The sequence below is a fragment of the Molossus molossus genome, unplaced genomic scaffold, assembly GCF_014108415.1.
Source record: "Molossus molossus isolate mMolMol1 unplaced genomic scaffold, mMolMol1.p scaffold_m16_p_8, whole genome shotgun sequence".
NCBI lineage: Eukaryota > Metazoa > Chordata > Mammalia > Chiroptera > Molossidae > Molossus > Molossus molossus.
Window position 1 is genome coordinate 67,730,827 of NW_023425402.1, and position 17,904 is coordinate 67,748,730.

The 17,904-nt window shown below is 44.0% G+C and overlaps 1 protein-coding gene across 2 annotated transcripts in view; it reads right to left on the reverse strand.

Annotated features, from left to right (window-relative positions):
• METTL24 (methyltransferase like 24) overlaps window positions 1-16,905 on the reverse strand; it is a 102,255-nt gene extending 85,350 nt beyond the window's left edge. The window contains exon 1 of one of the 2 annotated variants that reach the window (XM_036249224.1): window positions 16,503-16,905. Coding sequence is in view for 1 of the 2 variants with exons in the window: in XM_036249223.1 (XP_036105116.1) it covers window positions 16,503-16,814 (312 nt within the window). In the remaining variant the exon portion in view is untranslated. The remainder of the gene's footprint in view (window positions 1-16,502) is intronic. The other variant, XM_036249223.1, reaches the window with a different exon arrangement.
• Window positions 16,906-17,904: the final 999 nt, after the last annotated feature.

The window sequence follows — 17,904 nt, forward strand, 5'->3', positions numbered from 1 at the left end:
CTGTAGCCTCCCTGAGGGAGGGAAGGGTCCCTCACAGGAGGCCTTGGGGGGGGGGGGGTAACGCTGAGAGAACTGTATTCTGAAAACTGCAGAAGGGATTCGGACCCACTCTTGGGTTAAGAATCTAGGATTAGGGCTGCGTGAAGTTCAGGAACTTCCTGAAATCAACTGCAGATGAATGTGTATGCAAACACACGTCCAGTATTCTGGAATGCTTGTCCATGGCTTCCTTTAAATAGTTTTCATTGATTTCATAAATCAAAAAAATGTGAAGGATCACTGTTCTGAAATCGGTTCGTGTCCACTGCCCTGGCTGTCTACGCAGTCCAGAGGAATCTGAGAAGTTGAACACAAGCATCCCCTGTACAGAGCCTTCTAGTTGTATTTCTCTTTCTCACTCTAGTTTTTTTTCCTTCTAAACTCCAATCTGTTCCTATTTCTTCACTTCTATTTTTAAATTGAAAAAGTTTGGTTTCGAAATAACTATAATCTAAGAACTCCTTGGATAAAAGACCCAGAAAATTAAATTTCCAATTTCCCTTTACCCCACTTCTATCCCTGTATGGTTTTGTTATTTTTTTTAATCTTAAGAGCACTTTTGATCTGTTTTTCCTATTCAGTTAATGACTTGACCAAACATCTGTGTCTTTATTTTAACTATCAGCATGCCAGCTTGCCTATTTTTTAAAAATGGCAAATTATACATCAATGTAGTACTCTTTTTTTTTCCCTGTTCCTGTCTCAACACATCACCATCACAAGGAAGGATACAATGTTGTGTGTGTTAAGGAGGCTCCGGTCTGTGCTACTGGTTGGGTTTTATAAACACGAACGTGCCTTGTCCAGGAGTAGGCCCCAGGCATTCAGGTTTTCCAAAACAAGTCTCTGTATCCAGGGTACCCAGTAAATTCAAGCACTTCGGTTTCAAAACCGATGTGGATGTCTGCTCCTGAGTGAGGTTAAAAGTGTACGTAAGTTAACTAAGCCATTTATTTTTTACTATTTCTGTACAAAATGAATATTCACTCTTCAAAAGAACATTCCCCATCATAATTATATAATCAGTTCCAATTTGTTCTTAGAGCAATGTAAGTCATGTTTGAAATTCCAACCTGACAAAATAGCTAAAATTAAGTTCTAAAATATATTAGTTGGCTTGGAAAATAACTAAGATGCTTTAATATCAAACCTAAAATCTAGAGTAATCAACATATTTTTCTGAGATCCAGATTTCAGCATGGCCAGAGTACAGAGCAGAAAAAAATACTAAGTCTGACCTCATCCAACCTGGGTTACAATCTCTATTTACCTTGAACCAGTTATTTAACAAGTTCCCTCTTGGCAGAATGGAAAAAACACCAGTCTCATAAAGTTATTATAAGAACCACTTGGGATAAAAACAGAGCAAGTCTTTGTAAGCGGGGAAGAGTTATATAAAAGCAAGGTGTTGATATGCCTACTATTCCCTTTAACACGATTGCCCCCCAAAATGTACAGAATGCTTCCTCACACATCCTTATGAATGAGGTGATGAGGGTCATGTGGGCAAAAAAGAAGAACCAAGGTAGCTGAAATCTAATCAGAAGAAGAACTCACCCATATAACAGATGCAATAGGATGACAGATGCAGGTGTCAGTGCTTTGTGCACTAGGAGGCCTGCAAGCTCACAGGGATGGCAGCTTGAGGTTCTCACTTATATGGTAAATAGCAAGCTCCTGGGTTTCTAATGCAGGATGTGTCTGACTCTGCAGCGCACCTGCCAGGCCTGAGAAGCTGCTGGGAGATGGAGCACCAAGGATTTCACCAGATGATCCACTCCTGAGGGGCCACGCCAGGTGCTTCCTAGAGAAGCAAGCATACGGACTCCACATTTCTACTGAACATGTTTCTCAGTGAGCACCATCAGGCCGGGGCCCTAGGGCTCTCTCACATCAAGTTATCTGTACCCGAAAAAAACCCCAAAAGTCAAAGGAGTAAATGAAGACATGCATGAAAAGAAAAAAGGGTTCTGCATGAAGTAATACATTGCTGCTTCCAAAATGCCACTAATAATATATTTCTCCTATATCAGAAAATGCAGTAGCCATAGCTAGGATGAGGGGACACACTGGATCTAAGTTGGCTCAATCCTAATAGTAAAAACAACCAACATGTAATGGATGCTCTCTCCATCCAAGGCATTGTGTGAACTGTGTAACAGTTGAGAGGATGGGGAAAACATGATTTTTTAAAACAAACTCTTATGGCAGCCAATTGAGCCTTCCTACCAGACCGGTGCAATCCATCTCTAGGCCAGGCCGGTAGGAGCCGGGAACACACAGGAAGCTAGGTTGCCTGATTAAGAAAATGGCACATATTTGGAATGTGTTTGCTGGAAGCTCAAGAGAGTAGGGTGGGCAGCAGGAAGTTGAGGTTTGAAAATGGAAGACAAAGATTGATGTGTAGATAAGAGAAGGCGAGGTCAATGGTACAGAGTTTCAGAAGAAAACACAGCCAGGAAGGAATCATAAATGGCCAAGAAAACTTCAATCATAAATGGCCAAGTAGTCAATTTTCAGTTGACTTTTGTTTTGAACTGCATTAATATACCCTTCTATTACCCTGAAACCTTCATTCGGAAGACCTGTGTTGGGGTCACTATGGGAGATAAAGAAGTGGGCAGCATGGAGCAGGAGGAGAAAGCAGTGACCAGAGGCGAAACCCTGAGCTAGGACTGGGAACTCAAAAAGTGATCAGAAAATGTAAGCTCCAGACATTATTACAACACTTGAGGGGAGGAAAGCTACTCGATCTCTCATAGCACACAGCTCAAGCCATTGTAAGTTAGGTATTAAGGGAAAGGATGACTCCAAAAGCTGAAAAAGATGGGGCCAATCTGCCCAACAACCTCATACTTGTGTTAGAAAAGGTGGGTAACAGGCAGAAGGAAGCAAACACCGAATTAACCATTTTAACGCTTCTTACGCGGCAATGGCCTCATAACAAAGAAGTTAAAGACTTCATGATGGCCCTGGCCGGTTTGGCTCAGCGGTTAGAGCATCGGCCTGCGGTCCAGAGAGACCCGGGTTCGGTTCCCACTAAGGGCACGTACCTCGGTTGCAGTTTGTCCCCGGCCCTGGTCGGTCGTGCGGGTGGCAGCCCCTCGATGTGTCCCTTTCGCATCGATGTTCCTCTCTCCCTCCCACTCTACCTGAACAAAAAATGGAAAAATGTCCTCGGGTGAGGATAAAAAAAAAAGACTTCATGATGCCCTTCCCGTGAACGGTCAGAGAGGACCAAAACATCTTCTCAGTGTCCCTGTTGGAAATCTAAGACCATTCTTGTCAGGCTGCAGATGAGGAAAACTCTAGCACAAGAATCTCATAGATCTGACTGGGTCCTCTGCAGGTCGGTAGTCACCCCCACCTGTAACAGCCACAGTTAGATAACCCAAAAGCCACCTCCACAGCAGAGGTTGGAAAATATTTTCTGTAGGAGCCAGGTAGTAAATATGTTAGACTTTGTGAGCCACGAGGCAAAATCAAGGATAGTAAATCAAAGATATTTATATAACCAGAGAGAGGACAAGTTTCCACATTTTTACCGATGAAATTCAAAATAATTGCACACATTTTTTGTGTGTATGATTTGGATCCACTGATGAGAATAAGGGAATTTTTTTTTTTATCGTATTTTGCTTCACTGAGGTTCAAAATTAGTTTTTCCTAACATCAAACCAATTCCAAGTGTTCATCTATAGAACTCATTCTCAGTGCATGGGCCATACATGTACCTCTACGTAGGTACAGGCCAGACATGGCTCCAGACCTTTGTGGAATAGTCACCACTGTCTGAAGCGAAGTCAACACTGAGTGCTCTCTTCCAAGAGTCTATAGTGTAAGGATACCCTCATTCACAAGTCAGAGACCTGGAGGGGACTTTAGAATCTCTCTCTAAAGATTCAGACTTTCCTCAAACACATGGGTCTAGTACCCTAGTGATTGAAATGACCATTCTTTCAGCCAGTATTTACTGAGCTCCTACTATGTGTTGGTACTATCGTAGGCACTGGGGATAGAGTGGTGAGCAGGACAAATGAGCTCCCTACCTTTAAAGGGGACTAGACTGCAAATGAGAATTAAAAAATTAAAAAATACCAGAGTGGAAATGCCATAAGAGAAGATATCAGCGGAGTGACTGCGATAGGAGCCACTTTGGATAAAGTAATTTAGTAAGAGTTCTTTTTTCTCAACACTCTTATCAATCCTTTTTCAGCAGACATTTTGTATTTTTTCTAATATGATGGGGGGCGGGTGGTATGAAATAGAATCGTGCTGTGTTTTGATTTGCTTCCCCTACTTATTGGAAGGATGGATCGTTTCTCTGTGCGCTTACGCTCCCTCTTCCCATAGGTGGATAAGAAGACAGTCTTTCAGGTTTCCTCTTCTGTTGATTCCTGGTTAATTCTCTGTTTGTTTTCCTTTTCAGTTGTCTTTTTCTTACTGTTTGGTTGGTGTTCTCTAAAAATTTTGGACATTAATTCTTTATTGGTGATAGGCACTGCAAATATTCTCTCCCAGCCTATGGCTCGTCTTTTAACTTAGTGGTATCTTTTGTTTACAAGAAGATTTTAGCTGGTAAATAATCTACTTTTTGTGAGAATTGGTTGGTAGCTGCCTGTCTTGGTGGGCAATTTGAAAAAAAATCATAGATTTTTAGTTTAAACCTTCATTTTCTCTCTTACAGTGATGACTTGCCCAAATGTATTCATGTCCCAGAGCCTCGGCTTCCTTGTCTGCAAAATAAGGACATTTCCTACCTTGCAAATTTGTTGTGAGAATTAGATAAAAGAATACATGCAACTCCCCTAGCACAGTGGCCCTTGTCCCTCCTCACTCTTAACTTGTACTTTTTAAAAAAATTTTTCTTTCTTTATTAATTTAGAGAGAGAAAGGAAGGGAGAGGGAGAGAGAGATAGAAACATCAATTGGCCACCTCCTGCATGGCCCCCACTGGGGATCAAGCCCACAACCTGGGCTTGTGTCCTGACCAGGAATCGAACCAGTGACCTCTTGGTGCAGGGGTCAATGCTCAACCACTGAGCCACACCGGCTGGGCTTAACCTGTACATTTCTTGAAAGCCTTATATTTCTCATAATACCAAGTGCAGGATCAGTACTTAAATTTTGTTTATTGTGTTGGTTAAATTGAGTTTATCTTTTAAATGCATACAAGGTGCCAAGTATAATTATATGCACTTAATTGACTAAAATCTGAAGATAGAACCAGAAAAACAGTTTAGCAAGATTATTCTACTGGCCTCCCTTGAACTAAAGCAGTAGCAGACTTATAGTAAGTGGCACAGCTAATGAAATTTGTAAACATTCTTTTGAGTAACAGTTATATTTTTAAAGCTGAGAAACACATTTATACAGTCAGTCCTGGCAGACAAAAAGTATTTAACAGCATATTGTAAAGATATTTGTAATTAGTTTTGAGGGGGGGGAGACATCATAAACTGATATGAACAGGTAAGCCTCAACCATTTTATAATAAATGAGTTATATAGGGAACAAATTTATAATAAAAGTGCTAATAAAAATTTACTAGTTACTGCTAGCTTTTATTTTTTTTATTATTATTTTTTTTTATCCTTACCCGAGGATATTTTTCCATTTTTTGTACAGATAGAGTGGGAGGGAGAGAGAGAGAGAAACATCGACGTGAAGGGACACATCGAGTGGCTGCCACCCACACGACCAACCAGGGCCAGGGACAAACTGCAACCGAAGTACGTGCCCTTAGCAGGAACCGAACCCGGGTCTCTCCGGACCGCAGGCCGACGCTCCAACCGCTGAGCCAAACTTGCCAGGGCGACTGCTAGCTTTTATATAAGATTTTAAAAATATGTCTTCCATCTCCTCTGATTGCTGATCACATTACATACAATTTACTTTTTTCTTTTTCTTTTTAAATCCTCACCCAAGCATATTTTTCCATATATCTTCAGATAGAAGGGGAGGAAGGGAGCAAAGGAGAGAGGGAGAAAGAGAGAGAGAGAAACATGGATGTGAGAGAGATACATCAATTGTTTGCCTCCTGCATGACCCAGACCAGGGCCGGGGACCGAACCTCAACCGAGGCACATGCCCTTGACCAGAATTGAAAAGAATTAAACCCCAGACTCTTTGATCCAAGGGCCAACACTCTAACTGCTGAGCCAAACTGGCCAAGGCCAGAATTTTTTTTTTTTATCCTCACCCGAGGACATTCTTACACTTATCTTCAGATAGAGCAGGAGGGAGAGATGGAGGAAGAGAGAGAGAAACATCGATGCCAGAGAGACACATCGACTGGCTGCCACCCACACGACCCCATCCAGGGCCGGGGACAAACTGCAACCGAGGTACGTGCCCTTAGCAGGAACTGAACCCAAGTCTCTCTAGACTGTGGGCCGATGCTCTAACCGCTGAGCCAAGGCCAGAATTTTTACTTCTGACATCAAGTGTGAAAATATGACACCATCTTATTCAAAGTAGACCAAAAACAAACTAAAAGTACTTGTTATCATATTGTGAAAAACAGCAAACACTCTACAACAAGAACATTGCCTCTGGTTTGTCCCAGATTCTAGCCACACGTTTAAAAGTCTTTCAACTCTCTCCAACTAAATATGAATAAGTGATCGCCATGAAGATAGACTTAAACATGGAGTTTTTGATTCATCTCCCCAGAGGCCTTTGGCTCATTTACACTCACGGCTTTTATTCAAATAACTTGCTTTTTTCCCAGGGGGAAAAAAAAAAAAGACCTGCAGACCATCATCCCATCATCGCTCTGTACAAAGACTGTAACATAAATAGTGTCAACAAGAATCATTGTATTTAACAAACTCCAGGACACACCACAGCACTGTTTATAAGATGTAAATAGAGACTTGTTTTATTTCACTGTTCTGCTAAATTCAGATGTCTGCTTCATTTTAGATCTAGCCCCCTGAAAGAGCTTCCCAGTGCTTTATTTAATACTCTTGCATGTGCATATTTAGCGAGGCATTCAAGACAGCAAACCTGAAACATAACCTAGGCAGTGTTCATTTAGGTACCGACGATCGCAGGACACTGTAGTGGCTGTAAGCGCTGTTCACCAAATATTCCCAGCTCTCTGACGTCTGTCCTCTTGCACTGGGAAGGGCCTAGCAACCAGCCCTGCCACTGATTGTGAGCAGAAGAGCTGTGTGTGCTCCAGCCAGGACATTAAACAAAGCCATGCGAGCCCCAGAGCACTCACCCCCCTGTGGAGGTGACAGGCAGTGTTCCAGATGGTGGCTGCACTGCCAGCCTGGGGTCCAGAGAAAGGACGATGACAGCACAGAGCAGCACCCCAACCCCGCCAGCCAGCAATGGAAACAGCATGAGCAAGAAATAAATCTTTGCTAGGATGAGCCCTAAGATTTGAGGGTTGTTTGTGATCACAGCATAGACTGCCCCCCCATGCTAAATGATGCCATGAAAAGGGGCTCACCAAGTCCCTAGTGATAAGTTAGCAGATTTGGGTAATTTAGTATCTGATGCTAAATGTTATCTTGTCATGGAAAGGTCCCTCAGCCCATAGTTCACTTGGACCCCAATCATCATGTTCCAAAATCTGAGTTAAACAGGCCAAGCCAAAGCAAAGAGGGAAAGTTACAGCTGTAACCTTCCAAACTGCCAGTTCTAATCTACTGATCTGTCAAAGGTCTTAGTTGTAAATAATAGAAACCACTCTGGTTAGTTAAGCAGAAAATAAACTGCTTAAAGATTTCTTCAGCCCTGGCTGGTTTGGCTCAGCGGTTAGAGCATCGGCCTGCGGTCCAGAGAGACCAGGGTTCGGTTCCCGCTAAGGGCACGTACCTCGGTTGCAGTTTGTCCCCGGCCCTGGTTGGTCGTGCAGGTGGCAGCCACTTGATGTGTCCCTTTCACGTCGATGTTTCTCTCTCTTGCTCTCTTCCTCTCTCTCCCTCCCACTCTATCTGAACAAAAAATGGAAAAGAATGTCCTCGGGTGAGGACAAAAAAAAAAAAAATTTATTCATTTACAGAATCTTAGGGGCAGAAACACCACTCCCTGTGCCAGTGTAGACTGCTCTGCTCCGCAGCTGCGCACACACATAGCTCACTTCACCACCTGGGCGCCCGGGCTTCTGCTAGAATCTCGGCCACCGTGCCACTCCATGGTCCTTATGCCACTTGAATTTCTAAGGTACAATCCACATTCTCACGCAGATGTTTCTGACTGGTGATGCCTCAAGTACATTAGGTACAAGGGAAAGTTGGAAAAATACTTTTGGCTTTTTTCTTAGAAAGGTGGAGGGTTCCTCAAACACAGGAAGGAAATTCAAAGGTGTGGTCAAAAAGAATAATCAACACCCACTCATCTGTGGTGATGGTGCTACGGGTAACTTTGTCAGTCCACGACAGTTCCCAGACTCTTCCTGGTTTCCAGAGCTCTCCGCTCAGTTTACCCCAGGATCCTTCCGACGAATCCGTTCTCACCAGTTTCTGTTGTGTTCGATCACTTGCGACCCAGAGAATCCTGATACAGAGAACTACACTTAAAGAATCCCAGAGTAGCCCGTTGCAAACAGGGCTGTACATATTCAGATACTCTGAAGAATTTTTCAGGGGTGTGTGTGTGTGTGTGTGTGTGTGTGTGTGTGTGTAGTACCTTTCTGCATTTCCAGGGGAAAAAAAAATCAAACAAAAAACATAAAGACTCTAACTTTGGTTTGAGAACACTAATTGGGATCATGGACTGCATGCTCATTATATTTACTTTACTAAAATTCCTCATAAATAACTTTTCCTAAATAAACAAACAAAAAAAAACAAAACAAAACATTACATCTACATAGATCTTGGGTGGATACACCCATCTGAACAAAAATATCAGATATATACACAAGCTGCCAACTTATTGCCAAGTGCTACGTGGAAATAAGGTTATCTATAAGAATACATCTAGACTGAGAAATAGTTAACCAATAAAGAAATACACATACACACAGAAGCACAGATGCTAGGCTTGGGTATTATTAAAAACAAAACCAAAAACCTACACTCTGTTTTTAGGTGCTCACGTCCAAGATCGCTGAGCTGCACTAGTTAAAATAATGAAACAAAATATAGGAAAAACAAAAACCTATGGGCAAAACTGTGCAATACTTATACTGAATAGTTAAGGAATATCAAGGACTTGACTTCATGGGGTAACTTAGAGAAGGTTTCCCCTGTCCCTAAAGAGGCTTTGAGGACAGGAAGGTGGCTCTTGGGCTGTGTATGCCTTGTGGCTTGAGCTGGCTGGTCCAGGGTGAATATCCAAGAGACTGAGCTGGGAGTTGAGCGAGGAAGGTGAGTCTTGTTGTGGTAGCACTTTAGGAAGAAGGTCGAAGAAAGCTGGAATTTCCAAAGCAGCCTTACTTCTCCCCCTCACATGCTGGTCATTTAACTCTTCTTCTAACTCAGTGAGAAATTCCCAATAAATTTCTTTTCTTTTCTTTTGCTTAAGCTAGCCCAGAGTCCATTTTTCTTGTTTACAACCAAAAGGACGTTACATTACTCCCCTTCGATCTTACTCTCCCCAGCATCTAACTCTAGCCTTGGACAACTCACCTTTCTGTACTAGGAATGACTTAAAAGGACCCTCAGCTTTTGCATATCTATGTGCCATGCTGCCACTGAATTCAGCAGCCTTAACCTCACTGGAAAGACATCTGGCTAATTGTTAATTTTGACATCTGGCTCAGAGGCTGCAACTTCAAATGCCTTCAGACAGGTAATGCAAATGGAGAGAGAGCTGAGCTGGACTCCACTGGACACTATACACCCCATCCAAAAATGTTTATGTTCAAATACTTAATACACCATGTGGCTCAAACAAAATTCTTCGCAACCAAATTCACCTCCTGAGCCATCAACTAATAACCCAGCTTGCTATTAGTTTAAATTACATATGGCCCTAAAAGGCCCATAAATCTCAATTTTGTTTCTATCATTTGAGCAGAATAAAAATGCTTCTCAGACAGTACATTTTCCCATCCTCTATTAGCAGAAAACTCTTTAGGCCATTAATAGGACCAATGTGAGCTATCTAGAGAGCTCAAGGGCTGCTTTTAAAAGAAGCTGAGAAAATTGATATAAATGGCTTTTCATGAAGATGGCACCAAAAGCAAGAAAAGAAGCCCTGCCCCTCCCAAAGCCGAAGCCAAAGCAAAGGCTTTGAAGACAAAGAAAGCGGTGCTGAAAGGCATCCACAGCCACACAAAGAAGATGAGCGTGTCACTCACCTTCCGACGTCATCCCAAGACACGGGGGCTCTGAAGGCAGCCCAAATATCCTCAGCGAGCACCCCCAGGAGAAACAAGCTTGACCACTGTGCCATCATCAAGTTCCCCTGGCTGCCGAGTCAGCCGGGGAGAAATAGAAGACAACAGCACACATGTGTTCATTGTGGATGCCAAGGCCAACAAGCACCACATCAAAGAGGCTGTGAAGAAGCTGTATGACATGGTCGAGGCCAACACCCTGCTCAGGCCCACTGGAGAGAAGAAGGTGTAAGTTTGACTGGCTCCTGACTATGCTGCTTTTGATGTTGCCAACAAAATCGGGATCATCTAAACTGAGTCCAGTTGGCTAATTCTAAATATAAAAAAAGTTTTTTTTCACTGTAAGAAAGAAAATTCGTATAAATAGAACCATCTGTAAATGAAGTCAAAGCCACCATCCCAAAGGAAAGGCCTCCCTCATCTTGCTCCTTGAAATTTTGGAATATTTTGACTTGGGCAAAATAACCTTTGGACTGGGTCAAGCCAACATTGTTTTACAGACAACTGTAAAGCTAACAGAGAAGCAGGCCTCCTCTGACAAGGACTGATAATTAACATTCTTTAGAATCAGTAATCAGCCATGTAACTTAGCTTGTTAATCCCAATAGAAATGTCTTTCTTCTATTTGTGTAATTATTTCCCTTCCTTTTCTCATTAAAACTCTTTGTCTTTACCCCATAACCAGAACACTATTTGGGTTTCTGCCTGAATCTGTGTTTCCCAAATAACTATTCTTCAGTCTCAAATAAACACTTGTTGCCTTTCACTTTGGGCTTTATTTTTATGTTAGCGAAGCATATCAACACTGGTAGATTCTGGCCTCAGTGTGTGTCTCAGGGTAAATGAAGCGGGCTCCTGTTGCTGTCTATGAATCACAGAATAAAGAGCCAAACTACTTAGAAGCACAAGGACTCCGAAGGTATCGTAGCACAGATGGGAAAACTCAAATGCCTACTACCCTTGACAGTCTCCAGTTTCATGACACAGTCCTGATTCTCTTCACAGATGAAAAAAGAAATCCAATTCAAGAAAACTGATAAGGCTTTCCTTTCCTTGGAGAAAATGGACAGGACAAATTGCTCTCAAAAACCTAAAAGCTCCACCACCAATTGTTGAAAAACAATGGAGCCTCCAATAGCTGTTCTTTTGCCCACAGAATGCTCTCTGAGGAACTGTGGGGTTTGGAAGGAGTGCAGAGGCTTATTCCCCATCTAAGGCACATCAAAGTTTTAATCAAAACCTGCATTTCTCTTTGTGAAACTAAGCAACTGCTATTTCACACCCACATATTGCTGGAGAGCATTCAATTACCCTCAATGACTTTGTTTAAAATGAAAAGGCTTTGCCTCCTGAGGACAGTGTGAGAGGATTGATTAATGTTGTTCACGAAGGACAAAAGTGTAAGTACACAGAAAAATCCTAACTATTGGAAACTACTCCTGGGCCATATTTTACAAGCAATTCAAACCTACCTTCAAGTTTTTTGTAAAGAATAAGGACTCTTAAGGCAATTGGATATAACAAGGGGCATACTCTGCCATTTTTCCTCTTCCTTTCTGATGATAATCTCAGAATTGGAAAACTAAGAGGAAGATGAGAAGTGGTGAAGAAAGACCCAATTTTGACATATGGTTTTTCAGGAGAAGAGGAAACATTTTTTTCTTTCTGACACACGGTTCCAAAGGATCTGTGACTAACAAACCAAGCCAGCACATTGCTGGGTTCTGTGGCTCTGTGACTCAGAAGTTACTTTTCTATCCAACATATTAAATGTCAAGGAAAATATCTCAGATAAGAGAGAAGAATTTTCTGCAGGAAGCTTGGCTCGGGTATGAGTGCCTCCCCTGTGCAAATGAGCCATATATTTTGCTGCTGTCATTTAGGTGGATCGCTAACCTGTAAGGGAAACATCTACCCAAGACTGCATAAAGACGCATAAATCATGGAGAACCATTTTAGTCCTCTATAAATGCCCCCCAAAAGAACTTTATCCATGTAATCATAGTAAATGTCTGTTTAAGTAAAAAATCATAAGGAAACACAGAAAACAAAGAGAAGGGAAAGGAAAGAAGAATAATTACAGTGATACTTTGATGCATGCATAACATGCAGAATTAGGAGGCCAGAGGCTCTAATGGAATGCTTAAAGCCTCTGTAACATACAAAAATGTATGGGTTCCAGGCTAGTCCTAATCAAAACGGGCAGTATTTATCCGTCATGTATCATGAGCCCTCAATTCACAATATTCCAAGATTAGAACCCCTGATGTGAACGAGGATTTAATATTTAAAGCTAGCTCTTGCATGGCTTGGTGAAAGAAGGGATGAGGAAAGAGGAAAAGAATTACATGAGGACTACATTTCACTTCTCATTTTTATAACAATTATTTTCTTTAAGAGAAGCATAAGCTATTATCAAAGTGGCGATCTAATCGCCGAATTTTTGTTCCTCTAACAAAGGAAGCACATTGACAAGAAACACTCAGCAAACCAATTTTTTCAGGCAGGTTTTCATCCATCCAGAAAGCCATCCTCAAAATAGATGGAACTTTTTCTCCTTCACCAACCAATCTGGTAGGTGCCTATGGCAAGTACCCAAGAACCTAAATAACATTGTTCATAACATTCTCAACAGACAAACGTTAAGCAAAATAAGATTCAAGGAGTTTAACACATAACTTCCAAACATTAACTATATCCATTATTTAATGGTGCATTCAGCTTGTATTTTAGCACTTGGAAGGTGAAGAAGAAACAAGATTCGACCCCCAGGAAGATAAGTGATATTGAGCTCTGTTCCCAGAAGTGGGAGAGTAAATCTGATAATTGGTCTTTCCAGTTTGGAGAAACACTTTAATCCAACTTTTAAAAAATGCAATAAATGAACAAATTGAAGATTCCCACTATCTAGAAATTTTGGAAATTTAGACTATATACCCTGAAAATAAGTAAAAAAAATAACTAAAGAGCTAGGGGGAGAGAAATCCAGGGGAAAATTTTCCTTAGGAGGCTAAAAACTTAATATTTTTAAAAAAGCAATAAACTTCTTTCTTGTATTTTTTTGACCAAAGACATTTAGAGTTATGCATAATAGGTTGAAATAGATCCTTCTATTGTTTACACATTGGTGTCTCAGGAGTAAGCATTTATGAGGCATCACTTTGGGAAACACTATCCTTTCCATCAAGAACAACTCTGGAGACAAAACATTCAATATAAAATAGATTACCAGGTCACAGCATGTGCAAAGCAACTCATAAATTGGAAATGTATTTCTGTTGTCATCTCAAATTGGGGGAAGATCGGCATAAAAGGAGGATGGAAATGGGAAGGTTTCCAGGCAACATCCTTGACCTGAATGTTCAAGGATGGAAAGGAAATAGGTTATAACAACAGATTACATTTGGGGAATGGCTGAGGCTAAAGACTTGGGACTGAATAGTGAAAATTAAGCTACCATTATTGAGTGCTTACAACACCCCAAACTCTATACAGATGTTTCCTTTTATATTTTCTAATTTAATTTTAATAAAACCGAGCCCCAGGGTTCAGACTCAAATCTCTCGTCTTTGTTAGCCTCCCCTTCCCCTCCCTGGTTGATCTCTCCAGTTTCATGGCTTTCATGACACTGTACACTGATGACACCCACATCTCTATCTTCAGCCTGGACATTTCCTCCAATTCCAGATGTGTATATCCATTTGCATGTTTGACATATCTACTTGGATGTCTAACTGATATCTCAAACTCAACATATTTAAAACCAAACTCTTGATTTCCATCCATTCCCTCCAAAACATAAGCACTAAACAACAATGACAACAGAAAACCACTCCTCCCTCATCTACCTTCAGAATATCTCCAGAATCAACACCTTCTCAAATCTGCACTTCTACCACGGTCTCTGAGCCACTACCATGTCCAGCCTGGATCACTGCAGGCTCCTAAAGGTAGTGGATGTGAACTTCCCCTCCAGCAACCCCCTGAGTCTGTGCATTCCAAACTTTTCCATTTGTTGGACAGGCTCCAGTTATAGACACTGTTGTCTGAAGCAGAGACTAGGAGTGATTCTTGGACAGGTGACAACAGAAACAATGGAGGCTAAGAGCAGATGTGAAAGGAAGAGTGCAGGGTGGGGTTGAGGGTATCAAGGATGGAACATTTGGCCCTGGTCAGTTTGGCTCAGCCATTAGAGTGTCAGCCCTTAGACCTAACAGTCTCGGGTTCCATTCCCGGTCAAGGGCACACACCTCAGTTGCAGGTTCAATCCCTGGCCCTCATTGGAGTTGTATAGAAGGCAACCAATTGCAATCATGTGTCTCTCTCACATCGATGTTTCTCTCTCTCTCTCTCTCTCTCTCTCTCTCTCTCTCTCTCTCCCTCCCTCCCCCTTATTCCCTCCCACTCTATCTTTTAAAAAACTCAATGGAAAAATATCTTTTGGTGAGGATTTTATAAAAAGGATGGGACATTTGAGAACATCTAGAGGGACAAAGAAACCTGAATCTTAAGAAATATCAAATCCTAGGTTAAATATTTCCTCTCAGTTAGCCTTTTTGACTCCACAGGTAGAGTTCAAGACCTTAATTATAACCTTGGTCACATCACTGGAGGCCTGTTCTAAACACCTCCCCAACTAGACTTTGAACTAATTCTGTTTTTTTGTTTGTTTGTTTTATCCTCACCCGAGGACATTTTTTCATTTTTTGTTCAGATAGAGCGGGAGGGAGAGAGAGGAAGAGAGAGAGAGAAACATCGATGTGAAGGGACACATCGAGTGGCTGCCACCCGCATGACCAACTAGGGCCGGGGACAAACTGCAACCGAGGTACATGCCCTTAGCGGGAACCGAACCCGGGTCTCTCTGGACCGCAGGCCGACGCTCCAACCGCTGAGCCAAAGCGGCCAGGGCGACTTTGAACTAATTCTGTAGCCCCAGCACCTGATGCAGCATCTGGACCCTGGTAAGCCTGTGGCAGAAGCATGTTGGATGCATAACATGGTTCATGAAATGTGCATTAGGAGCACGGAGAAGAAAGTGACTGCATTCTTCTGGAAGACCAAGTTAAGACTTGACATAGGAAGTGAGGTCTGGGCAATAGAAAAAAGTATTTGCTCTTATTCAGGAAGATAACACAATAGTATGGAAAGACAGAGGGCAATTCTTGAAAAGGAGGTGGAGGAAAGGAAAGCAATAGAAGAAATAATGGGGATGGGGGTGTGATATCAAAAAGTAGGTTAGTACTAAGAAGCTAAAGAAGACTCAATGAAAGACTTTTTCTTCTTCCCCCAGAGAAGGGGAGGTGAGGAGGGAGGAGAGGGATGTTTAAAAGAAAAAAGAGAAAGCCAGGCAGCAAAGAGGACTTAGTTGGGGTTGATGGGTATAAGGACCAGGCAAGCTCGGACCAGTAGTTCTCAATCTTTTCATTCCCAAGTACCAAGTAAATTACTGAGTTCTAAACGGAAGGTGGGAGGCCAGAGGCTTAAAAACCTGAGGTTAAAACTGGACTACTTAGTGAGGCCTGAGCCAAGAAGTTAATGAGGTAGGAAGAGCAACACTATTCAGTGTTGTAAGACAAACCCAAGTTATTACTTTAGTCCTCCAGGTTCCAATTAACTCCCCATTAAGTGGTGCTGGGGCTCAACTTCTCACCCCGCACCAGCCACCTTGCCGTCTGCGGTGTGATTCCAGGGAAATTCGGCGGGAGAGTGGACCTTCTTCACCGTGGTGAAGGTGGCAGAAAAGCTATTCACAGTGGAACCTACCCAGCTTTGTCCAGGCCTCAAGGAGAAAACTGGGGAAGGTACAGAGTAGAAACAAAATTCCTTTCCTTTCAGTGCCCATCACCCTTCCCTCCCCGCGCTCAAGTGTAAGCCCGGTGAGGGCAGGGCTTTGTCCTTCGCGCCGCGTGCCCGCATGGCCGCGGGGCTGCTGCAGCGGCCGCTCGGCAAATCGTGGTCGAGTATGGAATGAACTCGGCGCAGTCCCACTTCGGTAAGCTGAAGGATGCCCCGGCGGAGCCGCCTAAGAGAGCTCAGGGTTAAGACTTTAGGAAGGTCCCGGTGGGGCGGCCGGCGACGCCCGGAGCGGAGGGCCCGCTGCGCGGTGGAGAAGGGGGATTCGGGTCTAGGGCCCAAGACTGCACGGTTCGCAACTGACCTTCCGGCGGGGGCGCCCGCGCGGGGCGCAGCAGCCCGGCTCCGGCGTCCCGCTCCCGCCGCCCCCCGGCGGTGCTCGGCGCCCACTGCGCACGTAGGTCACCTGCCTCCTGCTGGCGCCGCGCGGCGGGCCAGGCGCGGGCGGCAGGTGCGGCGCGGGCGGCCGGGGGGCCGGCGGGGCGCCGCGGGCTGGGGACGGGGATCCGGCGCGCCGCAGCTCCGCGCAGAGCCGCAGGCCGAGCAGCAGCGCGGCGCCCAGCAGACACCGGCTCAGGGAGCTGCAGCCCCTCCCGGGCGGCCGCTCCCTCCCCATGACCGGGGGCACCCCGGGGCTGCGTTCAGCGGCCCTCGCGCGGCGCCCGGCCGGCAGCAGGGATGTGGCCCCGCGGTCCCGAGCTGCCAACAGTGGGAACACCCCCGCCGGCCGGGGCGAAGGCTCGGACCCGCCTCCCTTCCTCCGGTCCAAGGAAGCCTCGGCGTAACCTTATCCTGCCCAACCGAGCGCGCCGGGCCGCTGCAAGGGGCGAGGCGTGGAGGGCCAGGCGGGGTCCCAGGGGTGCAGGGGCTCAGCTGGGCAAGACTGCGAGCCCGGCCTCACTTCGGGGGCACCTGAGGAGGCTTCCTCCATCCCGGCCACCCGAACCTGGCGGAGCTGAAAGCTCTACGGCCAGAAAAAGCGCATTCCTAACGGGAGGGATCCTAGGCCGCAGCTTCGTTTTCTAGTATTAGTATTGTTGAAACACGGGACAGGTGAGCTGCCAGGTTTTGCTCTCAGGAGCAAGTTCTGATTGTCAAGCAGCTCGTGCCATTAAGCACAATATAAAAACACATCGCACTTATGCTTGGGTTTACAACTTCTCTCCCTCAAGAACGAAGGTGAGAGAGAGAACAGCACTGGCTCAGTGCAGAATAATCACATTAGAGTTATTCCATTTCTAAATTCTGCCCGAAGCTAATCCATGCTTTCTCTCCGTGTTATGAAATGTGTGGGGGTGAAGGAGAGAGGGAAAAAGCCAGCGAAAATAACTGACAGCAGGGAGAGAGAACAGCAGATACCGGCATGATGTAAATCAAATTAATTTAGCCCCCCACACACACCTCCCTGCTGTCTTGCACAGATACAGAGGGACAAATTTATCTTTCCGCAAAATGCTCCCCAGCTGGTCTTTTCATCACCACCTTGACCTTAATTAATCAGACAGAATGCTCACAGCCTGAAGTCCAGTGTTGGCTCTTCTGTTTTCAAGAGTTAGTAAAATTCTTTCCCACAACCCTTTTGCAGTTTGGGTTTTCAGTTTAGGTTTGGATTTGGGTTTGTTTTCTTTAGCTGTGGCCACTTTCTTTTTTTTTTCATGGTTTATGCTTGCATTTTTCATGTTTCTACGTAGACTACCCCTGCTGAC